The 27629-nt window shown below is 56.6% G+C and overlaps 1 protein-coding gene across 19 annotated transcripts in view; it reads left to right on the top strand.

Annotated features, from left to right (window-relative positions):
* The window catches only part of LRP8 (LDL receptor related protein 8), a 77694-nt gene that overhangs the window by 30643 nt on the left and 19422 nt on the right, over window positions 1-27629 (top strand). For 2 of the 19 annotated variants that reach the window (XM_067726191.1, XM_067726184.1), the window contains exons 3-11: window positions 6094-6216; window positions 13913-14041; window positions 17211-17594; window positions 18532-18654; window positions 19478-19600; window positions 21534-21611; window positions 22731-22850; window positions 22922-23047; window positions 26084-26258. In XM_067726191.1, coding sequence (XP_067582292.1) covers window positions 6094-6216; window positions 13913-14041; window positions 17211-17594; window positions 18532-18654; window positions 19478-19600; window positions 21534-21611; window positions 22731-22850; window positions 22922-23047; window positions 26084-26258 — 1381 coding nt within the window. The remainder of the gene's footprint in view (window positions 1-6093; window positions 6217-13912; window positions 14042-17210; window positions 17595-18531; window positions 18655-19477; window positions 19601-21533; window positions 21612-22730; window positions 22851-22921; window positions 23048-26083; window positions 26259-27629) is intronic. The other 17 variants (XM_067726196.1, XM_067726193.1, XM_067726202.1 and 14 more) reach the window with 15 other exon arrangements.

The raw sequence follows: 27629 nt of genomic DNA, 5'->3' as shown, positions 1-27629 counted from the left end.
GAGTGATGGGGTCCCCTCTCTCGCCCTGCTTCCAGTCGTGCAGCTCCATTTTACTCTATTTTATATGCTGGGGTTTCACTTAGGAAAAGCATCCCTCTGCTTAAAAATAAAGTTTCCCAGGCCCGGTGCTATGCTGCAGCTCTGGGCCGGGACCCGCCTCAGCCTGAGACAGTGGCTCTGGCCGGCGGCGGGTGAACAGGCAGGCAGACGGGGCTTCCCGGGAGGGGATGCAGGTTGCTCTGGGCCACTGGCTCCTCCCCCTCTCACTCCTGCTGTGTTGTTGCTGCAGCCAGAGAACACTCCGGGTCTGTCCTGCCGTTGACTGGGGTGACAGTTTAATAGTAGCTTCCTGGGCTGTCATTTAAATCTGCCTGCCAGGTTAGTAGGCCGGGGCCGGCTGGCACGCCCCTGCCCCCACCCCGGATCTTCGTTCTGCTGGCAGTGGTCGTCTTGGCAACGCCAGGGCCTGGCGAGCTCTGCAGAAGGGTAACTGTCGGGGGGAGCAGCTCTTTCATCTCCCCGACCCGGGTACAAGTGGCCCAGCTGCCTTAGGGCTGGGCGGCAGGGCCAGAGCCAGGCCGCTCGGTGCTGGTCCGAGCCTGAGAGAGGAAGTGGGAACAGACGAGTCCCTTCTGCGCACAGGGCTCCAAGGTGAGGGTTTACATCTCTGCTCTGCCAGACTCTCAACTGCCCTGGGAGGGAAGGGACCTGCCCCAGGTGGCTCCGAAACAATGTTGAGCTGGAATCACCTGTCTGTGGGTCTCTGCTCTGCCCTCAAAGAATGTTCCCTGGGGCCCACGACCTGTCTGCAGAAACCTGAGGGCAGGCAGAGCCTGCATCTCTCGCATCTCCCTGTCCCATGTGGCCTGGTATTAGTTCCCCCCGACCCCATCCTGGGCTTGCCTCTAGACATGTCCCTGCTCTTAGGACTGGGGTCTCCCCAGTGGAGTCCCCTCAGCTTCCCTTTGCCCCAAGTACTCCGGGAATGCCTTCTCCTGTTTTTCATGGCTTGGTGGAGCTGGCCCAGAGACAGAAGATTGGGTCCCAGCCTCTGCTGTGTGACCATAGGCCAGTCCTTCCCTTCTCTGGGCCTCATCTTCTGATCTGAGGGGCTGGCACTATAGCAGTGTTTCGTGAAGTGTGGTTCATTGGACACTTGTTTCTTGGGAAATTAATAGACGTGGCATCCAACAAAGACATTCCTTGGCTAAACAAGTTTGGGAAGTGCTGGAGGAAACAAAATCAATCTGCTGTCTTTACTGTAGGCCTCTCAGGGCCCTTAGTAAGCCAGTGGGCATCATGAATCTTCAAGGGGAAGGTAATAAATCTTAACCCAAACCTCTGGGTGGACGGTCCTGCAGCTCTCTGTCCTGCCCTCTGCCTCTCTCTTCCTCTGCCAGGGCCTGATGGTCCGTGTGCACGGACATGCCCAATCCTGAAGGAGGCCCAGGCAGCTTGGAGCCATGGGTTTTGTTGGCTGCCCTGTGCTTAGCAGGGGCGGGGTGAGTCCCTAGGTGAGCTCAGGGAAAGCCAGGTCCCTGCACTGGGCCTCTGAGGGGCAGCCTGGTGCCAGGTGGGGCGAGTTGGCCCCTGGCCTAGTGGAGCTCCCAGGTCCCTTGCCACTTACCTCCTCCCCAGCCCCAAACGGCCATTCCGCTGGCTCCTCCACACCCCATGGCCTGTTATCCCTCTCCCTGGAACACCCTTCTCTGCTCTCCTCACTCCCACGGCTTGGATGACCTCTCTTCCTTGAACACAGTCCCCTCTTCCAGGAAGCCTTCCCTGCCCCCTGGGATGGTTGGGTGGCCCTCGCCTGGCTTCCTGGCCACACAGTGGGACTGGGGGTCAGAATGCCTGGGCTCAGGCACAGCCCCTCCCAGAGACACGTGCTGTGCCTTGGAGCAGCCCCTTCTCCCCGGGCCTGACTTCAGCTTCTAGAACAGGAGAGCCGCAGAGGGGACTTCAAAGCCCTGGGCTCTGACAGGACAGGGCATTGTGATTGCCAAGACGAAGCCACACCGAACAGCTCCACCTGGCAGTCCTGGCTAATCTTTGTTTTGAAGCCTCCTGTCTGCACTGGGGCTGCAGGATGAGCATGGGTGGGGAATAACAGCATGAAGGACGCACATTGTCTCGGGGCAGGACGCCTCCGGGGGCGGGGAAGCTGGGAGGTGATGAGTGATCATAACAATTTCGCAAGATCATAGACTCTGGGCACAGAGGGCTGAAGATTCAGTCAGCTCCGCACTTGCATATCCAGATGAGGAGGCAGGCCCATGTGGCTGATGAGCCCAGTGTCACACACATAGCGGCTGGAGCTGCTGACTTCACACGCCGCAAACTTGCACCTTTCTGCTTTTCAGTTCATAAGGTCCTTGCACCATCCTTAGCCTGTTTGCTTCTCACAACAACCCTCTGTAGTGAAGCAGAGATTTTATCCCTGAATGTAGGTGAAGAAAGTGAGGCTCAGAGAAGTTGTGTAACTTGCAAAAGGTCACACAGCCCACAAGTGGCAGAACAGAGTTCCATCAACCGTGAGCAGTCTGACGCTTTCCTTGGCCTGCGTTCTTGTTATAATTAGCAGCTCCCCCTTCTTTTGTCCTGGATTTCCCATTCTCTCCCCCTCTGCCCTGGGGTTGGCCCCTCCCCACTGCCCTTAGGAATCCCAAGTCCTTTGTGGCAGCCCATCTGTTGCCATGGCACCAGATTATGATGTCGCAGATCCTGGATGACTGTGTACTGCTCCTGGGCTGTGGAGTACAGGGATTCACAGAGGTGGAATTGTCCAAGGGGTGACTGGCATGGAGGGACATAAATCCCTGGAAATAGAGAGCCACGGCCTCGAGCCCAGCTTGGGAATCACCCTGGAAGCTGGAGCCAAGGCTGCCAAGGCCAGGAGAGTGGGGTCTGGCATGGTTTGCTCTGACAGCTTCAAAAGACTGCCCTGCCCTCATCCCTTGGTGGGGCTGATGTAGCCTCTTGACAAGGGGCTGTTGGGCTCTTTACACTGCACAACCTGACACTGGGATGCTTGCTCAGATCCCTTTTTGCCTTTTGACCTTGTGTGGCAGTGCTGCCTGGGAAAGCCACCATCCTCACTTGCCCAGAGAGACAAGGAACTTGCCCAGGGTCACCCAGAGAGGAGGTGGCCGTGCCAGGGTTCAGGCTCAGCTCTGCTTCCAAATCCTTCCACGTGGTTACACTTCATATAGGGTCTGCCAAGGTGGTTTAGTCTAGTCCCCAGCCTGAAACTGACCATGCTGCCTCAGTTTCCCCAGGGTGGTCCATTAGCAAAGCATAAGTTGTCACAGGCCCAGGTTTATTTTACCGCACATTTCTGGGTACATTCCAGGGGAGCCCTTCATGCAGGTGCCTCTGGTCTGTGGTGGATCCGCCACATTGCCTTGTCCTGCAGCCCCTGGGATCTAGTCCAACTGCATTTGCCTCTCTGGGGTCCTCATTTTTTGCCCGATAATGCTGAGGTGGCTAAGGGACTTAGTATAAAGAGGCCAAGCTTTGGAAGCTGCCACATGGACTTGAAATCCCACTTCTGCCACCTACCACCCTCACCTCTTTGAGCCTCAATTTCCTCTTCTGTAAAATGGGATTAAAAACAGCTGCCAGAATAGCTACGAGGAATCACTGGGATATTGAGTGAAAGGTGGCAGGGCAGAGCAAGGGTGGAAAATGTCCAAACCGGTCATGACAGTGAAACAGGTCTGTTCCCCAAAACACCACCATGGGACATGCACCCGAGCCTGCCATTTCCTGGCCTCAGTGCTGCCCTTCAGGACTGTGATGTTGCTTGTGGCCGCTCTGGCCTGTCAGGACTTGGCACGCTGTGGGAGGCGAAGCTGACTCCCAGGCTCCCAGGATGCCAGGGAGGAAAGGGTCCGTGGCGAGCATCTGGCTGGCCGAGGCCCAGCGATGGAGCCCCTCCATCCCCTTCTTCGTCAAGCCTGCCTTGCTGTCCTGGGGTTTGCTGGTCATGCACTCGTGCTGACGGGCTGGGCGGACTTCTCATCCGTGTGCTCAGGGCACAGACACAAGCTCACTGAGCACTGAGCTGAAGCTTCCATGGACTTCCCACCTATTCTTGGGCTTTTCTTCCGTATCTGATGCCCCTGGGCATTTTGTTTGGAGAGCCATGGTGGGGAAGAGGGACGTCTGACTGTGAGGTCCAACTGTGGCTCTGCTCCCACCGTGGTGTGACCTTGGGCATGTAACTTAACACCCTGGAGCTGAACTTCCCCACATGTCAAGTAGGGACAGAACAGGCCCTTTGTCGTGGGGTTTCCTGGTAAAGTGCCTAGCACAGAGACTGGCACACAGGATGCACTTGGAGAATGTTAGAATCGGAAAAAGAAAGCACTGGAATATATGTTTCTTTTTTGAATGCTGAGCTTCCTGTGGAAGGGGCGCCCTGGTGCTCATATTAGGAAATGCCCCAGGTGCCGTGGTTCATAAGTATACTTCCTTTCTGATGCACTATAAGCCGTGATCTACCAAATACCACATTCGTATTTATCACCCATGTTGACCCCTCAGTGCAGGGCTCAGGGAGGGCTTTTTGGGGGTCCTGGACTGGGAGACAAGTGAGCTCGTTCTGACTGCTGCCTTCCTGTGTTTCCCTGGGCCAGCCCTTTTCTCCCTCTGGGTCTCAGGCCCCCATCTGTAGGTAGACTCTGATTCCTCTGGTTTCTTCCAGCCCTGCACAGGCAGAGATGTTCTTCTAAGGAAAGTGTGAAGAAAGCTCAGCTTAGAATGCAGATGTACTGCAAGGATTTCATTGAAAAGAAAGGCAGAAATGGAATGGATTCAGGAGGCCTAGCATCTGTCCCCAAATCCCTATTAGGCTGCTCAGTGGGGGAGCAGTCATGTGGCTCCAGAGGGGGCCAGAGGGCCTGTGGGAGGATTTACATAACCCAAGGCTGGTCGCTGGGAAGGAGCTTCCCGGGGAGAGGGAGAGCCTGGCCCTGGAGGTGCGGGAGCAGAGGCTGCACAGCTACGTTTCCGATGGGTTCAATGCCCTGCACTGAAATCTACCCTGAGTTGGGTCCTGTGCTGAATCTGATGCAATCCCTGTGCTGGGGTAGTGTCAGGCCAGTGGAGGGACAGGGAGGGAGAAAAGTAAACCCTGTTGGTCCCTGTGTTCTTGTCCCAGTTCTGCTCCCAGCTGGGAGTTCTGCTCCCAGCTGCTCCGACCTGCTGTGTGCTTCCCCTATGCGGGCACAGAACACCCCATTTCCTTTGCTTCTAATTAAGGCTCAGACCATAAAAACAGCAATAGCTGCTACTTACTGAGCATCTGCTGTGTGCCAGGGTCTCTGCTGCCTGATCTTCATACATTATAACTTCTTGTTACTTCTCCTTGGAGCCCTTTGTTTCTTTCTCCCCATTATATAGATAAGAAAACAGGGGCTCAGAGCTTAAGTAACATCCCCAAGATCACACAGATAGAAAGAGGCAGAGCTGGGATTCCAACCCCCTGTGTGGCCATAAGCGCCTTGGGAGCAGGGACTTATTTGGATGTCTTGCCCACAGATTCTCTTTCCCTCGCTCTGAACAAAACACACCTCATTAATCTTGCCACAAGGTGATCATTTACTTTTATAATTTATTATCACCAGATCCCTGGTGCTTGCAGAAGGAGCCTCGACTTCAGTCTGGTTGTGGGGAGCAGGAAAGGCAGGTAAAGGGACTGAGAACTGGCTGAAGGGGCTAAGGCAGCTACCGTATGTGATCAGGGAAGGCTTCCTGGAGGCTGTGACAGTGGACCTGGACTTGGGAGGAAGAGAGAAGTGTGATGGGAATGGGCATTCCCCTGATGGATGAATCCTGTCACCCTTGTTGAACCTGGAGAGCAAGGCCAGGGATTGCCCGTCTCCTCCTGGTGTGGAATGAATAAGCCTTTCTCTCCTGTCCACTCCTCTTGGTCAGGGAGGCACTCGTGGCCTCCTGGGGCTATGGGAGGTCACGTGGTCCAGCTTGCAGACCAGCACAGTCTGGTCACCCCGTAGCCACCTGAGTGTATGTCCTAGAAAATCCTCCTGTGCCCACCAGGCCCCTCACACTCTTCTCCTTGCCCCACAGCCAAGAAGACCTGTGCGGACAGCGACTTCACCTGTGACGACGGCCACTGCATCCGAGAGCGGTGGAAGTGCGATGGCGAGGAGGAGTGTCCCGACGGCTCGGACGAGTCCGAGGCCACTTGCAGTGAGTGTTGCCCCAAGGCTGGGGGAGGGGACCTGGCTCTGGGCTTCAGTTTCCTCATCAGGTCTTACCGGTTGGGAGGTTGGGAGGCTCTGGTGAGGTGATCTGTCATGCACAGCCTCAGACTCACTTTGTGCTGAGCCCTTGCCAGCTCCGGGCTGACAGTCCGGTGCCTCTAGCTGCTGGTGTCTGGTGACCTGTTTCTGGACTTTCTTCCCAGCCCTCCGGCAGGTTGGGCCCTGCTCCTGTAGTTCTGGGAGCACTGCTGCCCAGAAGTAGCCAGAGCACATCCTCCAGGCCTCCCCTCAGCCTCCCCCACTAATTTGTTTTTGAGGACTCTAGTCGTAATTCTAATAGTGCTAATGGCGGCTGGTGCATATCGAGCATTCAGTGTGTAGCGGGCACTGTGCTAAGCGCTGTGCATGCTTTCATTCGTCTAATTCCCACAGCGGCCTCACGAGGCAGGTACCGTCACTTTCTAACTTTTGCAGAGGCAGACACTGAGGCTCAGAGAGGTTGAGTGACTTGCCCAAGGCCACTCAGCAGGGATTTTGAGACCCCAGCTCTGTCCTCTGCTCTGGGCGGGCTGATGGCAGTGAAGACAGCCAGGGATGAGGCGAGGGCCAGAGCGGAGCCCCAGGCCCCCCGCCTCCCATACTCAGGCTTTGTCTCTCTGGGATTTCTTTTCCAGGCCCTAATCCTCAAAGCAAACTTACACCCACCAGGTCATTCCATGACATTTGTTAAATTAAAAAGGAGATGAGACGGGGGCAGGGAAGGACCCGGTGGTCCCGGAGGCAGAGCTTCAGCAGAATGAGCCTGAGACAAAAGGCCAGGGTGGGGGCCGCACGTGGAGGACAGAGGGCGAGGCGGGGGGGACCTGGTTGGGGGTGGGGGTGGGGCTGGCAGGGACCTGCGAGTCACAGTCCCGGATCTTCCTTAAGGGTCACAGTCACCCCAGAGGCAGAGGTGGGGACAATGGAGGCCAGCGTCCCATCTAGGGCTGCGGCTGGTGATAACTGGGTTTCCTTGTCTCCTAGCAACAGAGCTACCAGTCTCCGTGGGAGAGAAAGAGAAAGGGAGAGAGAAAGGGAGAGCAGGAGCCGTCCCCGCCCGAGACAGGGCACCCCCTCGTTCCCTTGCACAGCTGCCCTGCCTTCCCCGGACTTGCTGCAGGCCCTATTCTTCCCTCACCCCACCAAGTAGCCAAAGCTGGTGCAGCCCCAGGTGTCTGGGCCCAAGGGCAGCCCAGTGCTTTGTCCTGAGCTTGGCTTTGGGAGGAACAAAGCCCAGCCACGCCCACTGGTGACTCATCCTCCTGGCAACCTTGGCGGGGGGGGGGGGGGGGGGGGGGGGTGTGGATCTGTTTAGAGAGAAAGAAACTGAGGCTGGGACAGGTTCAGCCACTTGCTCAAGGCTGCCCAGCTAATATAGGGCAGAGCTGTGTGCAGCCCAGAGTGTGTGTTTGGGCAGGGGGCTGTGGCCACCATGGCAATCAGCTCGGTCATCCAGACCCCATGCCTGCGGTTTCCCTGGACACGGGAGGTGGGAGGGGAGGGGGAGCATCGTCAGGGTCATTCCCGGGGTCTGTCCTGCTGCCTGAGCGCTGTGCTCCCCCCCGCCTCCCCAGGTCTCTGTCTCTTTGCATTGACGCTCCTTTTCATCTCCCTCCTGCCCAACCCTGCACTGCCGGGCTGCCTCCCTTCCCTGCTTGCCCCCCCTCCCTCTCCCTCTTGCCGGCTCTCTCTCTGCTGCCCTGCCCACGTTTCCCTCTGTCTTCCTCCCTCTCGCCATCCCAGCACTTGCTGCCTTCCCATCCTCTGGGCTGTGCGGGTGCCCTCGGGCCTCACGCCTCCTGCCTCCCAGGCCTGCTTTGTGTTCAGCTGTAGAGCACGGTTATCTGACCATTGAGTAACTGGAGGCTTAGGGAAGCTGAGGGCCCTGCTTCCAAGACACACAGGTGGTTCATGGCTGGTCTGCCTTCCAGGACAAAAGGCAGGCTCCACAGTGTCTCTGAGGCTTGACAGGGGGCTCCGTGGGAGCTGCCATCGAGGCCACACCCTGGGGGTCGGCGGCCCAGCTCTCCTCTGGGCTCTCCCAGTGATTCACTGTGAGGTCCTGCATACTTTCCTGCCCCTCTCTGGGCCCTAGTTTCTAACAGTCCAGAATTCCAAAGACTGTGATTCTAAGACTCCTGGACTCCTAGGATTCTGAGGCCCTCTTTCTCCCTTGCCTGTACCCAGCTGGGGCACAAGGCCCAGGATCCCACTTTCCATGCACAGTTACATTGGTCACAGGTGGGCAAGGTCTGTGGGTGGGGAGGGCTGCCTGGGGGAGGGCAGCCAGAGTGGGTCCTTGAGGGTCAGGCAGAATTTGCGGGAGCAGGACCTGGTAACAGGCTTGCTCACAGCCTCAGGACCTGGTAACAGGCTTGCTCACAGCCTCCTGACCAAGTGAGAACCCGGCAGCCAATTCACTGCCCATTTAATTGGCGTTGTCATAGCAACCTCCACAGCCTACCAGGTTCCTGGGGACTGTGCCAGCTTGCAGGATAGAGCCCCCTGCCTACCTGCAAAGAAAGATTATAGGCAGTAGTAAAGGGTAGTGGGTTTGATGTCTGATATATTTGGGTTTAGGTCCTTTAACCTGTGAGACCTCAGGCAAGTTGTCCAATCTCCCTGAGCCTCAGTTCATTTGTCTGCAAAATGGGGTAATGGTGCCTACCCTACGGGGGTTATGAGGATCAAATAAAAAAAATGCACACAACGTGTCAGTGCGGGAGCAAATGGCAGGGTTATTTTATGATTACGTTTTGACTGTAGGCCCTCTCCCCAATTTAAAGCCTTAGAATAGTCTAAGTGAGCGGGGTTTGCAGGGAAGGGAAAGGAATTTGGGAGCAGGTCCCCCTTCTTGTGTTCCCCCACTATGTCATCTGCCCCTCGCTGCCTGGGGTTTCTCCCAGCTCTGTTTCCTTCTGGTTCCGGGTTCTGTGTCTATCAAATTGAGCCAGGAGTCACAGTGGGAAAGCGGGGACATTTGCCTAATGAAAGTAGCATTTCAGCTCTAATTATAGCTCACTTGACTGGGGCCATTTGTGATCCACCTTCAGGCATCTGTTGGGAGGGGCGTGGGATGGGGGTGGGGAGGTTAGTTCAAGGTGAAGGAGTTACAATTCTGGGTGCTGCTTATTGAAAATGAGGTTTTTTTCATGCGTCTTAGAGCCTTCCCATCTGAAAGGGGGACCTCACAGATTAACCAAGCGTACTTTCCTATCAGAGACCAGAGATTTTATGAGATCCCAGCAAGGTTAGAGGCCAACCCAGCTGACCCTGTGAGAAGAAGCTTGGTGTAACTGCCCCCTTCTGCACAGTGGGACGTCCCATGTCGTGCCTCCTGGGGCAGCAGCTAGACCCTGTAGTTCCCACTGCCTGAGCCGCTGGTCCCCTCGGAGCGGGCAGTCCCCGTGCGGAGGTTGTCTGCCCCTGTGCCTCTTGTGACCTGACACTGCAGATGTGCTTGCTCAATAAGTAGCTGTCAGGCACTTGCATTCTTTTATTCAACAGACATTTCCCTTTTTGTTAATTTGTGAACTTACGAATTAGAGAAAGTACCATTGGATTTGGATTTCTGGTGCAGGCTTCTCTGGGAATTTATAAATGCCTCCGGCCACTCCAGGGTGCAGTTGCAGGCCCTTGGTGACTTGGAGGATTCCTGATGTCTGAGAGACAGTGGGGCTTGTCACTCCTGCCTCGGAGAACCTGGGGTTACTTGGACAGCAGGCCAGAGGCATCCCTTGCGGCATCTGTTTGTGTGTGTGTGTGTGTGTGTGTGTGTGTGTGTGTGTGTGTGTGAGAGAGAGAGAGAGAGAGAGAGAGAGAGAGAGAGAGAAGGAGGGAGGGAGAGAGAGAGGGCAGGAGAGGACAAGAGGTGGAGAGAGGGAGAGGTGTTCAGTTCAGGGGTGGAGGCTGCGTCGTGGCAGGCCGTGTGGACTCTAATAATGTGTAATGTGCATCCCCAGAAGTGAGACCAGGGCCCTCCCAGCCCTTTGTATCTGCACTTCATGAAATAAAACTAGGGCAACTGTTTGCTGAGTTCCAAGTTTGCTCCAGGCCCTGAGTGAAGGGATTTCCATGTTTCCTCATTTAAACCACCCACCAACTCTGGGAGATTACGTAACCCCTTTTTCAGGTGAGGGGAGCCAGGGTGCAGAGAGGTTAAGTGACTTGTGGAAGGACCTTCATGTTAGTAAATGAGATTTGGACCCAGGCCTGTCCGGCTCCAAACCCATGCTCTGTCTCCTGCGTCGTGCTGCCTGGGGCCTTTAGCTTTAGTTATCCTGAAAGTGGCGTCAGATGGCCATCTGCTATCTCGCGGACTCTGCCTGAGCAAAGGTCCAGTGAGCCTCCTCCCTCCAGTGACCCCTCTGCAGCCCAGGGTTGCCGGGAGACCGGTGGGGCCTACTTTTCTCACGTGCAGTGTCCAACGCCATAAGTTAAGCAGTGCAATTGGAGTTGAGGGACCTGGGGAGGAAGCCCAGCTCTGCCCTTCACCACAAGACTTCGAGCAAACGACTTTCACTCTCTGGGCTTTGCTCTCCCCACCCACCTCGTGAGGAGATACTGCACATCAACACTCCCCAGACTCACTTCCCAGGGCTGAGTGGTGAGAAGCCTCACCCAGGAGCCCGCGGGGCAAGGTCTGTGTCCTGCTTTGGGGAACAGCTGCACCCCAGCGGAGACAGCAAGGTTCTAGGAGAGACAGCTGTTGGAGCACCCAGCATCTAGCAGCCGGGCAGGTCACTTCCCCTCGCTGGGCCTCTGCCTCCTGTCACTCCAATGGCTGCTCCTCAGTGTGCCCTCCAAGGCCTCTTGTGTCCCGGCGTTCCAAGAAGGTGCCTTGGCTCTGTGAGGGTAGGAGGGCTGGTGTCAGGCACTGCTGAATCCTCGAGAGCCTGTAATTAGAGCTGTCTATTTAGGGACACAGCAAATGTCTTATTAATTATAAAGAAAGGAAGCAGACGGATTGTTTAATCATTGTCCTTGCTGAAAGGTTATGCAATTAACTGTATAAATATTCATTCAGAGTTCAAGCAGCTGCCTGCTGCACTGGGGTATGCAGAACCAGGCCCCCAGAGATGGTGTGGACAGGTCAGGGGCCATTTCAGTCACCTGGGCTTTTGGGCAGAGAGTTTGGGGCTGGTTCTGGGCCACTTCTCTACCCGCAGGAGCAGGAGGGGAAAAGGAAAAGGGCAGGGTTTTTAGTCCAAGGAACCGGGACTCTGCCCCTCACTGCTGTGCATTTTGGGCCAGTTACTTGGTCTCTCTGAGCCTCAGTTTCCTTATCTGTAAAATGGAGTGCTTACCTGCAGGACCACTGCCCTACTCCATTCCAGAGGTGCCACTGACATGATGATCTTTGTGAATGGTGCCCCTGGAGTTTGCACTCACAGCCTGCAGGGCCCACTTACCTGGCAGGGTGAGGGTCAGGATGACATGGGAAAGTATCAGCTCCTCAGAATGGAGCAGCCCGGCCCACTGTAGGTGCCCAGTGAGTGTGGCTCCCTGCCAGCTCCTCTGTTTCAAGGCCTGACGCAGGGACATATGGCTGCCGCGTCCCTCCATCCCATGGTTCCCTCGGGGGCTTGCAAACACACAGAACCTCCTCTAGCACTTTTCTGGGAGTGAATTTAAGAGATGAAATATCCTATATCTTTTAGACTTGTAGAATGATAACTCAGGGGTTCTCAAATAGGGTGCATGAGAATCACCAGGGGAGGTGAAGTGGGGGGGAGTTGGCTAAAATGCCTGGGCTCTGCCCTCGGAAGTTTGGATTCAGTCTAGAGTGAGCTGGAGCCAAAGAACCTGCACTTCCAACAGCCCTCACACACCCACCCCTTAGTCAGGACTCCAGGACACACTGGTCGCTACAGCCCCCTCGTGTTCTGCTGGGCCCAGAGTGGGAAGTGCTTTCTCGGGTCCTGCAGGGTGTGGGTGATGGAGGTGCTCTGGGCCCCTCTCCTGACTCCCAGGCCGCTCACCACCCTGCACTCGCCCCGAGGAGGCCGTGGTAAAGGGTCTTTGAGTGTCAGTGCTTTCCAGGGCTCTACACGACAGTATCTGTAAAGGGAAATTTCTGTAAAATGAATCCTGTGAGTCCCGTATTCCCAACAGGTCGCCTTACATTTGTGAAATGCATTCCTCGGGATAACTTTGGGATCCACAGTTAGGGGTCCGAGGTACTCCTCTCCCACAGCGTAGTAGTGTCTGGGGGCCTTGACTCAGATACCTGCTCCCAGCCCCACCTTGTCTGTGCCCTTTTCTCCATCTCTTGTGGCCTCTCACCCCAGCTATGCAAGTAAGAGGAAGAAAAACTGGTCTGAGATCAGAGAGAAAAACTGAGGGTAAGGCACCAGTAACCTGCCACCTGCAGGGTGCAGTGGACTGTGCCGTCTCTGGCATCAGACACAGCTGACTGCATCCTCACTCGGCTCTTGACAGCTGTGTGACTAGTACCTGGTGATGGGTGCCGTGTCTGGTACACAGCAGTGCTCAATAGCTACTCACTGAGGGAACAAACAAGTCCTCAGCTCTACGCGTGGAGAGTAATGGTAGGTACCATCAGTGAGCACTGGCTGGGCGTTCTAAGTGCTTTACAGACATTAACGTAGGTGTTCGTAACAATCCTGTGGGATAGGGAATAGTATTGTCCCCACTTTATGGGCACAGAGATGAGGATTGCTGGCCAAGGTAGATAGCCAGTGAGTGACCGAGCTGAACCCAGGCAGCCAAGCCCCAGAGCCCATGGCCTCGACCTTCGTGCTGGAGGCCCCAACCTAATCTTCACCCTGCTGGGTTGTTGTAAAGATTAAATGGAAGCGTCTAGCTCTGTGCCTGGCACATCCTGGAGACCACTGAGTTCGGCCTCGTGTACCCCCTGAAAGGCAGAGGGAGCCAGCCGCGGAGGCCTGAGATGCGTCTGCCTCAGCTGGGTCTGTCACGTGGGACCTTCTGGGACGCTCAAGATGAGAGCCATCCCCAGGCCTGATCAGGGTTCTCATTCTTTCTTCCAAATTGAGAATCAACCCTGGGGCTTCGAGTCCCTGATTGAGTCAGCCTCTGATTGCAGCTGCAGTAATTATAGCTGTGTGGTCCCGCTGGGCCCTGCCACTCAGCGGCTGCTCTCAGCACCATCGCCAGGGGAGGGGGCTTGGAGGGAGCTGCTGGGGCCTTGGTGAGCCCTGCACATCTGCAGTCATGGACTCACTGATCTGGAAGGCAAACTGAGGCCCACATGGGGCATATCTCACCCAAGGGCACACAGCTGGAAATGGCAGAGACTCATGCAGGGCAAGGCGGCTCCACATTGCTGGAGCCTAAAGGGAAGGCTTGGAAGGGTGGAAGGTCGGGCCGGTGAGGCAGGCGGGGGTTGGCTGGATCAAGGAGGGCCTTGAGGGCCAGGGGCCAGGGGGCCACGAAAGGGTGTTAGGCAGGGCAGTGGTGGGGTCAGTTATAGGATTCAGGAAGTCTTAGGGGAAGACAGGGGCTTCTTCTCAGACGAAGAAACTGAGACATGGGGCAGGAAGGCCCTGGTGGATTCCCAGGGCCTCGGGCCAGGTGGCTGGAGCCAGGCAGTAGGACCGGTTGGCACCATGCCCTGTGTCCCCCGCGGCTAAGCCATGCACGTGTGTCTGTCTCCACAGCCAAGCAGGTGTGTCCCGCAGAGAAGCTGAGCTGTGGACCCACCAGCCACAAGTGTGTGCCTGCTTCGTGGCGCTGTGATGGAGAGAAGGACTGCGAGAGTGGAGTGGACGAGGCCGGCTGTGCCACCTGTGAGTCCGGGGTCAGGTCCCCAGGGTTCGCCAAGCACAGTCAGGCAGCCCCGGGGAGCAGTGGCCGCTCGTGGGGAGGGGCCAGGTTCTCCAGGGGGCTTGGCAGGTGGAGAGGAAAAGGTAACGGTCAGGACACTAGTAATGGCCGGGCACTTTGCAGAGACATTCTTTTTCATCCTCACAAACACGTCACGAACAGCCATCGTCATCCCCATTTGTGGGTGAGGAAACTGAGGCTCAGACAAGCGAGGAAAAGTGCCCACGGCTGAGTGCTGGAACTGAGATTCAAATTCAGGTCTGGACAGCAAAATCCATGCGTTCTCAAACCATGCCTGCCTGACATCTGCTCATCCATTCCATACGTCTGTACTGATCTCTGAGCAAGGGCAGGGAGACCAGGGTGGGGACCGTAGTGAGAGATGGTGGTGGCCCGGGCCAGGGCACTGGCAGTGTCAGGGGTAGGGAGGGGGACTGTCGCTAAAATCTCAGATTTGAGCCCCCGTGCCATAGGGCAGGGAGACATTCCCAGCAGCCTCAGCAGGGACAGATGGAAGTGGTCACTGGGGCAGTTCCACATCACTGAGCTTCAAACGCAGGGATTATCTCCTTCCCAGGGAGCGGGCCGGCAGGGCCTGGGCCAGTGGGGAGCACAACCCGACCGTGCATGTTTCATATTTGATGGGCGCCTACTGTGTGCCAGGCCCGGAGCCAGGCTCCGAAAGGGCCGATAAGGTGACTGCTACACAGTCCTCCCTCTGGGAGCTCATGATTAACGGGGTAGACAGACTGGCTATCGTTACAAGGCTGTGAGGCTGGGCTGAGATCTGGGCGATCCCTTGGGGGCTTCTGCCAAGCACGTGCCCACCACTGTCTCCCACCCCCTCCCTTCATCAGCTTCTGTATTTCATCCTATCCATCCTTCCTGGCCCAGGGGAACGCCGTCTCCTCTGGGGGCTTCTGAGTCACAGCACTCTAGGATTCTGAGTCTGGAGTTTGGATATGTCTGAAGCCGGAAGCATCTGGTTATGGGGGCAGATCCTGGCGGGGGCCAGCAGGTTCAAAGCCCCATTGATGGCATTGGCTCATTTCTTCAGCTGTGATCATTTTGTGGGGCCTCACTGGCCAGTGAGAATCCTCTTCCCTCCCCTACCCCCTGAAAATCAGATGTTTCCTCAGTCATCAAGGCCATCAGCCACTACCGCAGCGGGTAGGAATAGCTCTAACGAGGGCATGTTGTGGCAGGACTGTTTCCTGTTAATTATAGGAGATAGTCGTGTTCGAAGGGCCTGTGGGGCTTCTCTGCTTCAGCTCCCAACCACCGGGGGAAACAAAAAGAATTCTCCCTTCTCTCATCCCTCAGAGCTTCTTCCATTCGTGAATGCTGGGCGAGGGGGGTCCCTGGGCACAGGCCTGAGGATGTAGATCTTCAAGGTGCTGTCAGCTTCCAAACCTTGGAGCGAACTCAGGATAAAGACAGCACGTCTTCTCAGAACTCTGATCGTAATGAGTCCTCCGTCCCTGTCTGGACAGGAAGGAGGGGAGCTAACCTAGGCATCAGCTTAATCTTGAGGGGCAGACATCACAGGGTAGGGTGTGCTTTTCCCACCAATGCCCCAACATCCCAAAAGCCCAGAAAGGGAAAAAAAATGCATCTGTCAGAAACTTGGTAGCGCTGTCAGCAACACATGACACGAGCTGCCCTACATGGTGAAACTGAAGACATCGTTCTCTTTTATGTTCCCTAACGATGAGAAAGGACTTTTTCCCACCGGAAAATAAAAACACAGACTCTTGGCGCCCCCACGTGGAGATATCTGGTGCTGCCACCACCGAGTTACCTGTGGCCACAGCTCCCGCATCCACACCCTGCCTGGGCCCCCAGGCCTGTTCTTGGCCTCTGTGTAAGGAATGAAGGAGGGAAGGAGGCCAGGTCGCTGCTCTAGAAACAGCCTACACTCCAGGATGGGAGGAAAACCAGAAAACCGAGATGAGTTAGAGTAGGAAGTAAGAGCCCCAAACCTGAGTTCTGGTTCCCTCATCACCATGGACTGACTGTGTGACCCTGGGCAAATTGCTTCTCTCTCTGGGCCTCAGTTTCCCCATCTGTAAACTGGTAGTTGGGCTGGTGGTCACTAAGGCTCCCCCAGCCTCTGAGCTCAGAGCAGCCCACCAGAGAGGGGAAGCCCAGGGCCCCAGGCAGGGCCAGTGACCTGTGCCCTGAACTACTGCACATCCCTGAATTACTCCTCACACCAGGGCCGTTCCAGCCTCCATCCACACCACACCCACTCACTGCAGGGAGCTCCTCTGTGCCGGGCCTTCAGAACAAAAGTGGATCAGTCTCAGAGCCCACCCCCATGCAGTTTGTGGTCACGGGGCAGACAGAGAAGGACACAAGACCCAGACACCTGAGCAGGCTGTGAAGGGTACCAGAAAGGAGAGTGGAGGTGGGTGGAAACTTGCCAAGCAGGGGAGCATGAAATGTGTTATGAAAGAGGTAGAATTTGGGCCCTTGAAGGATGCAAACTCATCGTTGCGATATACAGAGACAGTGGTGGGCAAGAGATGGGCGCCCAGCAGATGGGGCAGCTTGGGCAAAGGCCGGGAGGTGGGAAAGTGTACAAATGGTCCAGTGTGCGACGTGAAGCCGGAGCATGTGCGGGAGTGAGGTGATGGGGCAGAGCAGTAGCTCCGTGCCAGTGGCCTTGGATGCTAAGCCCAGGGACTTAGGGTAGTTCTGGGCAAACTGGGGACGGGGAGGGACCTGAGCTGTGTTGTAAAGAAGCAGGTCCAGACCTTGTTCCCTGGGAGGGTCAGTGTCATGTTGCATATCATTTCCTGAGGACATCACAAAGCCCTTCAAGACAGGGCGTGTTCTGCAGTTTTAGAGACTCCTAGTCCCACCATCCTGCTGGGAGCAGCACAGGAATTCCTACTCCCAACGAGGCTGGGGAGGTTCAGGGTGGCAAGTGTGCTGCCCCAGGTCATCCAGCATGACCCTGGCAGGACCCGGATTGGAGGCCCCCTTTGCTGTCCCCTGTTCGGCGCCCCAGCCGGGCTCATTCTGGCCCGCGGGTGAGGGTCAGGGCCCCTGTAGCGGGACCAGCGGGCCGGGGCACCGGGGATGGGATGGGGTCCGGCGGGCCGACCGGCTCTCTGTCCCGCGCAGTGTGCGCCCCGCACGAGTTCCAGTGCAGCAACCGCTCTTGCCTGGCCGCCGTGTTCGTGTGCGACGGCGACGACGACTGTGGCGACGGCAGCGACGAGCGTGGCTGCACCGACCCGGCCTGCGGGCCCCGCGAGTTCCGCTGCGGCGGCGACGGCGGCGCCTGCATCCCCGAGCGCTGGGTCTGTGACCGCCAGTTCGACTGCGAGGACCGCTCGGACGAGGCGGACGAGCTCTGCGGCCGCGCGGGCCCCAGGGCCACGTCCGCGCCCGCCACCTGCGCCGCTGCCGCCCAGTTCGCCTGCCGCAGCGGCGAGTGCGTGCACCTGGGCTGGCGCTGCGACGGCGACCGCGACTGCAAGGACAAGTCGGACGAGGCCGACTGCCGTAAGCCACCTCCCCTCCGTATCGCCCAGAGCCGCGGGTGCGCGACTGTCCGCCGAGGGGCCGCGTCTCCTCGCCCTACTCTGATCCTAGTAATGTTTTAACGGTGGCAGCAGGACTTGGGAAAAGTGAAGTGACTTGTGTGAGGCCACGTGGCTGCTAAGCTGCGGAGCTCAGGGTCTTCACAGGTACCTGTGACCTTCAGTAACGCTCCCCCCCACCCCCATACCTCCCATCTCTGCCCTTCCCTGTCCCAAGCAGTCACCAGTGGTTCCAATGCCAGACACCTTGGTACACTCAGGAAGCCCCCCACCCTGCCTACCTGCTGGGCCTGCTCATCCTTCAAGGCCTTGCCCAGGTTCCTCTGATGGACCCAGCTGAGCTGCGTCTCTCCCCTGAGCTGCTGCAGGTCCCTGGCACCCTCTCTTACAGCACATCCACGCTGTAATGCCCTCGTTGCTCGCCCCTCAGCCCCACTGTGCACCCTTGAGCTCCTAGAGGATGGGGAGTCTCTTAGTAATCTCTGTGTTCCCCACCCCTGCACAGCACCGCACACACATTGGGCGCTCAGGAGGGCTTTGCTGAAGGGAAGAGGTCGTTAAGTAATGAGCACGGAGACTCCAAAGAAGACCACGTGTCTGTTTGGAGGGGTGGCCCTGGGGAGAGACAGTGGAGTGGGAAACAGGAGACCTGAGTTGTAGTCCTGCCTTTGCCAGCTAGAGTGCTGTGTGACCCTGGGTGAGGCCTTCCCCCTCTCTGAGCTTCAGTCTTCCCATTTTGTGCCTTGGCCGGGTGTCCTCTGAAGACTCCCAAGCTCAGCGACCGGTTCTGGTTTTGCCAGGGGTGGATGTGGAGTGGGGGTGAGGGTGGAGGTTGGGGGAAGAGAGCTGTCCCAGCACCACAATGGCCCTGACTCTCTCCCCTTCCCCTCTCCTGGCAGCGCTGGGCACCTGCCGTGGAGACGAGTTCCGGTGTGGGGATGGGACTTGTGTCCCTGCCATCAAGCGCTGCAACCAGGAACAGGACTGTCCAGACAGGAGTGATGAAGCTGGCTGCCTGCAGGGTGCGTGTGGTCAGCAGCAAAGGGGCAGCATCCTCTGAGGCGAATGCCTGAGCTCCTCCCCCTGGCTCCGTAGAGAGCAGCGAGGGAGACATCACCCCTTGGTCCCTAAGATGCATCTTCCCTCAGAGCATTACTTGCCCCTAAACCACCCAGATCCCCTTCCTGCGGCCCTAGTGGCACTAGACCTGGATTTTTAAGGACTTTGCAAAAGCTGAAAGAGACCTAGGGGGAGGGGACATGAAGGCACTGCAGGAAGTCCAGCCCCCACCATTGGTCCACATCTACGCCTCCAAGCAGCCTCCCTCACTCGTTCCCAGACTGAGCAGAGGCTGAGTCCCACTTCCCAGGGAGACCACTTAATTCTCAGATGGCTCTGCGGTCATCACCCTGCAGCAGCAGCAGGGACCCGGACCCAGTGGTAATCTGGAGAAATGGATCAGTGATTGGGCAGTGACGTGGCCTCCTCTATCTAGGGCACTTGGAGCATAGCTCCCCCTCAGGAGATGGTCAGTGCATCCGCCAGGGTCTCTGTAGAGCTGCTGCTTTTCCCTCCAAGTTCCCTAATACTGACAGATCAGACGCAGAGCCCCATGCCCTGCCCTCCTAGATGATGCTTGGGTATCCTGATTACCCCTGGGGTCCTGTCCTTCTGTGAGCAGAGCTCCCTCTGGCCCTGTATTCAGCTGTCTGTCCTGGGTCACTTTCTGGAGACCAGCAGGGACTGGGGCTGGAGCTCTTCTCACCTCCCATGGGCCCAGCCCACCCCAGCCCTCCCTGCCCAAGGTCTCACCAGTGCTGTCCACTCTCTTGTCCGGCCCGACAGAGTCAACATGTGAGGGTCCCCGCAGATTTCAGTGTAAGAGTGGCGAGTGCGTGGACGGCGGGAAAGTGTGTGATGCTCAGAGGGACTGCCGGGACTGGTCAGATGAGCCTCTGAAAGAGTGTGGTACAGTACCTCTCTCCGTCCCGCTGCTGGACTAACCCTCCCTGCCACGCCCCCTCCTGGCCCTCAGCCCTCGACTGCCCCTCTGCACACATTCTGATCTGACCCTCTCTCTGGACTCGTGCGCTGTCCCATGGTCTCAGACGGGGCTCTTTGCCTTTGGGGCCTCTTGTTCTGCTACTCTGCAAATCAAAGGGCCTTTCCTGTCCAGATGCTCGGAAATTATGCTTCCTCTCACAAATGCAGCCTCTCCTCACTTCTTCCCCGTTCAGACCTCTGAGTGTGGGCTCACTCTGAAGTTTCTCTCTTCCTCATTATTTTTGCCCTGCCGACCTAGCCAGGGCGCTGGCCTCCGAGGCCTTCCAGCCCCCTGCAGGAGACCCTGCAGAGGAAGAGGTGGGGAACAGCAGGCGGGTGGGCAGACGAGGCACATCTGGAGGCCACTGGGCTCAGGCCAGGCCCGGGTGAGAATAGGGCAGAGCCAGCAGCAGAGGGTAGCACCATCCTGAGAAGCTTTCTGGGACACCAGACTCACGGGCTGGACACGAGTTAGGAGTGGAAAGAGGCGGCTGTCCTGATGGCCAGAGCTGTAGGGGTGGGTTCCAGGCTAAAAAGAACAGGAGAGTCTGGACCGTAGGTGGGCGGGCATCCTAGAGAGCATGCAGGAAACCCAGCGTGGGCTCCAGGAAGGTTCATTTCTGAGGTCAGGGGACAGAGGATTTCTTGGGGGACAGAGCCTAGGTCAGACCCTCCCTCCCCTACCCTCCTGGCAGACCCTTTTCCACCCAGTACCTCCCCTCCTGAGCCCTCAGAGGAGCTTCAACCCCTGGAGCTCCCTGGAATAGCACGTTCCTGCCCCTACTGAAGATTAAGAAATTGATTTCGGAAGGAGGAGTAGCTGGGTGAAGGTCCCTCGGCCTCCACCTGAGCTTGCAGGTGACAGACTCCCCCCAGGCCCTGCCATGGAAAGTCCCAGAAGAAGGAAGTTATGGAAAAGAGGATAAGGAAGCAGGAGCAGCGGAGCCTAGCCACCGCCCCCCACCCACAGACTACTAACCTGCTAAACTCTCTTCTCTCTTGTCTTTTGCATGACACACCAAAGAGACGTATGTACGCATGTGTTTGTGTCTCTGTGCTGGTGAGAGGCCAGTGTCTGTACCCATGGCTCCTTCTCTGAGGAAGGCAAGGGAATTGCATCACGTATCTCTGTGCGGCTCCCACGTCTGTGTGAATGTGCCTGCCTGTGCACGTAAGCTGGTGTGTGTGTGCATGCAGGTGTGGGCATGCAGGTGGGCGTGCGTGCTGGGAGAAGGGCACTGCCCCTTCCTTCAACAGGGGACCTCAAATGCTCCTCAGGCCTCTCTGGGCCACCTTCCCCTCTCCCCACCCTGCAGGCCCCCCAGCAGAATCACCTCCAGGGTAGGTAGAATTGGGAAGGCCCGGAGACTCCCCTCAGCCTCTGCCTCAGCACTGGTCTTCCAGGGAAGGGTTGACGGAGATAGACAGCTCGGGACCCGCTACCCATTCTCTGACCCCGACTCACCTCAGCCCTGGAGGACTCAGTTCCTTGGTCTTTCATCGAAGCCTGAGTCACGTGGGGCTCTCCCCTTTCCCCTTGCAGAGCCATCCTACACATGCCCCTCCACCCAGTGGTCGGTAAATACAATGGTTGAGCTGCTGCCCCTGCAGAAGGCGGGGTAGGAAGTGAGTGAACTGGTGAACAAATGAATGGATGGGAGGGAATAGTGTGGTGTGGGAGAAGTCAAGGAGGGCTTGGAGTGACAGAAAGAGTCCTGGAGGTGGTACCCTACAGAGACCACTGCAAAGCTACCACAGCTCAGCCCACCCTGAGGGGCTGGGGCTTCCCAGGGCTGGGCCTGGCTGAGTCACCCCCCAGCCCCCGAGTCATGGGGTTGCTATGGTCTTCTTCTTTCAGTTCTGCCAACATCCCAGAGAAACAGGAGGCGGCCCAGGGGTAAAGAGGAGCATTCCCTAAGCATGGCTCAGGCTGGAGGTGGGGCACCACAGCTGTGCATGGCCTGGGGTGGGCAGCTCAGACCAGCTGTGTGCATGGCCCTGGCTGGCCGGGCACAGCTCTGCCTGGCTTGGCTGGAGTGGTGGGACGTGGGCCTGATGGGCAGAGGGTGGCACGGCACCTTCCCTGGCTGGCAGAATTAACCCTCTGTGGTTCTAAAGCCCAAAGATGCTGTGAGAACTTGCTGAGCCTTGGTCCTGGCCTCCCTGACCTCCGCTAGGACCCTGCCAGGAGGTGGTAAGGGAGTGGAGGACGGGGGAACCAGATGACCTCCTGGCATCCCTTCATCCCTTGCTGCAGTTGGTAATATTGGGACCAGGCCTGTGACTAAGTGTAGGAATAGGGACAGGTGCTGAAATGAGAGGAGGTGAAAAAATCCACCATGGTTCACGGTGGGAGAGAACTGACTTAGCAGCAGCTCCGTGGAGAAAGAGGCCTGGCAGTCTTAGATGACCACAAGCTCAGTAGCGGGCAGCCCTTGTCGTTCAGACTCCTCTGGGTGGCAGACTAGCTCTGGGCCCTGCGGGAGAAGGACACAGACAGATGGAGTGCAGGCAGAGAAAGGCACTTGAATGGCGGGGGACCAGGAATCGGCGCTTTAAGGAGATTCTGGGGGAGCCATTGGACTCTGGTCAACCCCACACAGAGCCAGCTGCCTCAGGAGGAAAGCAGGCTTCCCGAGGCTGGGGGTGTTTAAGCGAGGGCATTTCGGAAGGGATTTTTGGGGTCCCTGAGGGTTGGACGTGGTACCTGCAGGCACCTTCAACTCTGAGCTCACAAGGAAGGAGGAGCCATAAGAAACGTGTTTGTGAAAGGAAAGACCTTAGGCAGCCTAGCTGCCTTCAGCCTGGTGGTGGACAGAGCCCTGGCCTGGGAGGCAAAGGACCCGAGTTCTGGTTCCACTCTGTCCTGTCTATGTGACCCGGCCCTCTCTGAGCCTCCTCTTGCCCAGTCACCTGGCTAATGAGGCTGAGGCTCAGTGAGGCTCTGGGGGAGGCTCGCTGCCCCGAGTCTCTGCTTCAGCTCTAGGCCCATCCCTGTCCTGCCCCCACCCCAATCTGAGCTCCTGGACCCTCAGGAGCCCACGTCCCTCCCCAGGGCTGAACGAGTGTCTGCACAACAATGGCGGCTGTTCCCACATCTGCACCGACCTCAAGATCGGCTTTGAGTGCACGTGCCCATCGGGCTACCGGCTCCTGGACCAGAAGACCTGTGGTGGTGAGCCCCTCCCCGAGCCCCTCAAGGAGGCGGCTCCTCCGGCCAGTGCTGACCTCTGCTCCCCCCCACAGACATTGACGAGTGTGAGGACCCAGATGCCTGCAGCCAGATCTGTGTCAATTACAAAGGCTACTTTAAGTGCGAGTGCCACCCTGGCTACGAGATGGACACCCTGACCAAGAACTGCAAGGCCGTCGGTATGGACACTGCAAGGTGGGGGGGGGGGCAGGGGAGCAGCTCTGAGGGAGTCCAGGAAGCAGTGTGCTTCCCATACGTGAGGAGCGGGTGTGCACACCTGCGTGTACACACACAGATGGCAGGTTGCACACACGGTGCTCAGAGTGTAAATATTCAGCACACACACGATGCACTGTGCATGTACACCCACGCAGACGCTGCACAGCGCCACCCGGTACAGCCCACAGAGTCTGCACTCGCACGACACACAGTGCCAGACACAGGCTGGACCGTGCTGGCTACACACGGCACGGGCAGCCCACACAAAGAGCAGGCCATGTGCAGACCTAACGTTGATCGTCACGTCAGCCAACGGAATTCACTTATTTTATTCAGTTCTTTACACTGGACACCTAACATTGTTGTAGGCACTAGGGATTCAGCAGTAAGCAAAACAGACGTGAATCCTTGTCTGTCCTCATGGGACTTACACTCTAGTTGGTGAGACAGACAAGAAATCAGAAAAATAAATACAGTGCATGGCAGATGGTGATGAGGGTTCAGGAGAAATATAAAGTAGAGAAGTTATAGTTTTTGATAGAGTGGTCAGGAAAGCCCTCACTGAGAAGGTGACATTTGAATAAAGGCCTGAAGGAGATGAAGGAGTGAGCCATGCATCACCTGCAGGAGCCGAAGGCAGCAGCATGCCTGCTGTGTTCAGATAAGAACGAGGAAGCCAGGGCAGCCAGGGCAACCAGGGCATAGGAGGAGATGAAGTCCAAGAGGTGACTTGGGGGCAGATCACAAAGGCCTTCGAGACCATTCTAAGGGCTGACTCTCGGTTTCACTGTCAGTCGGGGAAGAAAGCCTTTGTGGGTTCAGAGTAGAGGGACAGGGTGTGCCTTACATTTTAACTGACTTCCTCTGTAGGCTGTGTTGGGAATAGACTGTCGGGGGCAGGGGAGGAAGCAGGGGAGCTGCTGCAGAGGTCCTTGCCGTCAGCCAGGAGAGAGGTGATGGTGGCTTGGATCAGGGCCTTGCGTGGGAATAATGAGAAGTGGACAGTATGAATATATTTTGAAGGTCAGGATTTATTTTGAAGCAGCAGGATTTGCTTATGAATTAAATGTAGGATGTGAAAGAAAAAAAAGGAGTCAAAGATGACCCCAAGGTTTTTGACGAACTAACTGGAAAAATAGGATTGCTATTTATGGAGCTGGGAAAGACGGTGAGAAAAGCAGGTTTGGGAGAATATTAGATTGATCTGGACATGCTAAATTTAACAAAACGGTTTAGACATCTAGCAAAGTATTGTGTAGGCTGTTGGATATACGAACCTGGGACTCAGATGCACGAATACTCATTCTATAGGTTATAACAACACAGCAGCTACAATAATTGACACGTAGCCCGTAAACCCAAAACATATACCACCCAAACTGCACAATGTACAGCACATACATTAGCCCATCACATGTAACATGCAACCTGTTCTTACCCCCACATGGGACAGGTGTGACACAGAACTGGGATTACATACGTGCAGTGGAGACAACATACAATGGCCCATGTATACACAAACCCTTATGTGTGAATATCTAAAGTGCAGTTACTCAAAAACTCAAATCATAAACACACAGGGTTCCTGTCACAGTCACAGCTCTCAGTAAAAATCACCTCAAGGTACCCTGTAACCCAGCTCCTGCCCTCAGGAAGATGAAGTGTCTTTGCTCTCATTTTGAGGTGAGGAAAATCACAGTTGGTCAGTGGCGGAGCTGGGCCTTGAATCCAGCTTTCCTCCTTTCTCCTTGCGCTTAGACCTCTAGTTTTCCATGGTATCTGTTTGTCCCACACCTTCCCTGTCACGCCAACCCTGCTTTGAAATAATCTCCATCACTACACACAGGTCACACACCCAGCCCCAGGCCCCACCTGGCTCTGTGCTGGTCCTACCCTGTCCCCAGGGAGCACATTAGCCTGGCACCGATGGACAGTGACAGGAACCAGGTGGCCTGCAGAAGTGTCAGCTGGAAAACAAGAGGGGGAGAAGGTACAGGGGCAGGTGTTGCCATTCAGTATTGCAGGTGCCTGAGAGTGGCCCGCTCCATCTGAAAACAGGCTGGAGGGGTGGCGGCCTGTGCGAAGTGCTAGGCCCTCATAGGCCTGGGGGACAGTGACCCTCCCCATGGAGTAGCCAGGAATGTCTAGCTCACTGAAGATCTTCCCAAAATCTAATCCTAAATCTAAAAATGGGTTTGTGTATACACGGGAGGTTGTGTGTTGTCCCTTTGCACGTATATAGTCTGTGTCATATTATACACATCCCACCCCTGCCTTTGGCTCAGAATAAAGTGAAAACTCTCTCCCTGGATCACAGGATCCTTTGTGATCTGGTCCCTTCCAGCATCTGCAGATTCGTCTCATGCCAGTACACTCTGTATAAACTAAAGTCTCACAACGACCTCCTTGAACCTCCTCCCTCGAGTCCCACCCCCAGCCCTGAGGGCCGTGCTCCATGCTGCAGCCTCAGTCATCTTTCTAAATCATTTAACGCTCATGTTGCCCCTTCTTGAACACTGCAGTGGGGCCCAAGCAGAGGAGGTGGCAGCTGCTGGGGAGACATGCATTCTAGGTAGAGGGACAGCTTGAGCAAAGGCCCCGAGGCAGCAAAGCTCTGCCGTGGCAAGGTGATGACAGGTAGTCTGGTGGCCGGAATCAAGGTGTCAGGGGGGTGAGTGATGAGGCTGGACAGGGAGCTGGGGTCATGCTGCAGAAGGCCTTCCGTGCAGGCCAGAGGAAATGGGGAGTCATCAAAGATTTGGGGGGAGTTTGTGTGCGATAAAAAGAATAAAAATCCCTCTGTTATGCATGGGGCTTTGCATCTTATGCTTTTTGTAGCCATCATTTCACCTGCTTCTTTAACCTGTGAGGTAGGAGTCGTCGCCACTTTTTACAGGAAATGAGGAGTCCCCCAGCAAACCAGTGGCAGAGCCTTGGTCTCCAGATCCCCCGCCTCTTGCACTGACCCTTTCCCTCTCAACCCCCCTGCATGGCAGCTGGCAGAAGCCCGTCCCTAATCTTCACCAACCGGCACGAAGTGCGGAGGATAGACCTGGTGAAGCGGGACTACTCGCGTCTCATCCCCATGCTCAAGAACGTCGTGGCGCTGGACGTCGAAGTTGCCACCAATCGCATCTACTGGTGTGACCTCTCCTACCGCAAGATCTACAGGTGGGTCGAGGCCTGGGTCCTGCAACCAGGCCTGGGGGGCGGGGCTGGGGCCAACAAAGAAGGAGAGGAAGGGTGGCCTCTGCACCCCTTCTGCCTCTATGTTTCCCCAGGAAAGAGATCGGGCTTAGGAAGGCACGGGGGATCACAGCGGTTGTGGAACTGCCAGGACTTCTCCACCTGCTGGGCCTTCCGGGGGGGGCTGAGGGCTTGGATGGGCAAGCAGCTTTGAGCCCCACACATGGGGGCTTTGACTGACCTCCGGCGGCCTGAGCGGGCAGTGCGAGACACAGGAAATGTTCAGCCAGGGCGGAAAGGAAGAAGCCTCTGGGCTTTGGTAGGGATTTTCAGAGCAGCTCACATATATGTGTGTTGGATGCTGGGGACTCAAAGATGACTCAGACCTGGTCCTGCCTGGAGGATCCCACTCAGAGCATAGCGAAATCCACTGTGATGAGCATGAGGGAAAAGTATAGAGGAGGCCTCTGACCCAATCTGGCGGTCAAGGGTGGCACTACCTGCAGTCCAGCCCTTCCCAGCACAGTCAGTGGACTCTGGCGCTTGGGAAGGCTCCTTGCACACGCAGGAGGTTCTCTCCTAGGAGCCTCTGCGTGCCCAGGCCCCCTTTCTTTGTCCTGAGATCCACTTGGCAGGACTGCCGATGACCAGGCACTGGGCGGACTGTTGAACGAATGGTGGATGGATGGATGGAAGCAGTCCGCGTGCTGCTCACCGACAACTCGATGCTTATCACACCCCAGCACACACAGACACACTCACACTCACACACCCAGAAACAGCTTGAGCAGTGCCTGTCCGATGGTTGTGACGGAAAGAGGCAGGATTTGATGATGCCCTGGTTATGGAGCTGTGGGAGGATGAGTCAGAATGAATTCCCAGGTTCACTTTGGGAGTTTCAGTTTCCAGCTTGGGAGGTTTCATGGACGGTGGTACCGTTCTCTGAGATGGAAGCAGGGGAGGAGTTTCGGGTGGGGGGTAGGCAGTCTGTCTGTGTGGCTGAGAGGAGGGGAATGGGGATGAACAGTTTGGGATGTGTTGAGTTCAAGGTGTCCATGGGACGTCCGACGGGGGCCAGTTGGCTTTATAGTCTGGAACTTAGACAGTTGTCAGGATCAGAGGGTCAGAGCTGTGGATGGCTGTGGGCACTGTGGAACTAATCACCCGAAGAGAGGGTAAGTGGAGAAGAAAACCTTGGGAAATAAAGCATTTGGGAGAGAGAAAGCCCTGCTGATTTTGCCTCCTGAGTGTCTGCTGTACTGTGGCCCCTTCTGTCCATTCTTACTGCCTCAGCCCTTCTGCACACCCTCTTCGTCTCTCACCTGGGTGCGGTCACAGCCTCCTAACTGGTCTCTC

The sequence above is a fragment of the Pseudorca crassidens genome, chromosome 2 (assembly GCF_039906515.1).
Source record: "Pseudorca crassidens isolate mPseCra1 chromosome 2, mPseCra1.hap1, whole genome shotgun sequence".
Classification (NCBI taxonomy): Eukaryota; Metazoa; Chordata; class Mammalia; order Artiodactyla; family Delphinidae; genus Pseudorca; species Pseudorca crassidens.
The sequence above is the reverse complement of the archived record's forward strand: the minus strand, read 5'-3'. Positions and strand labels throughout refer to the sequence as shown.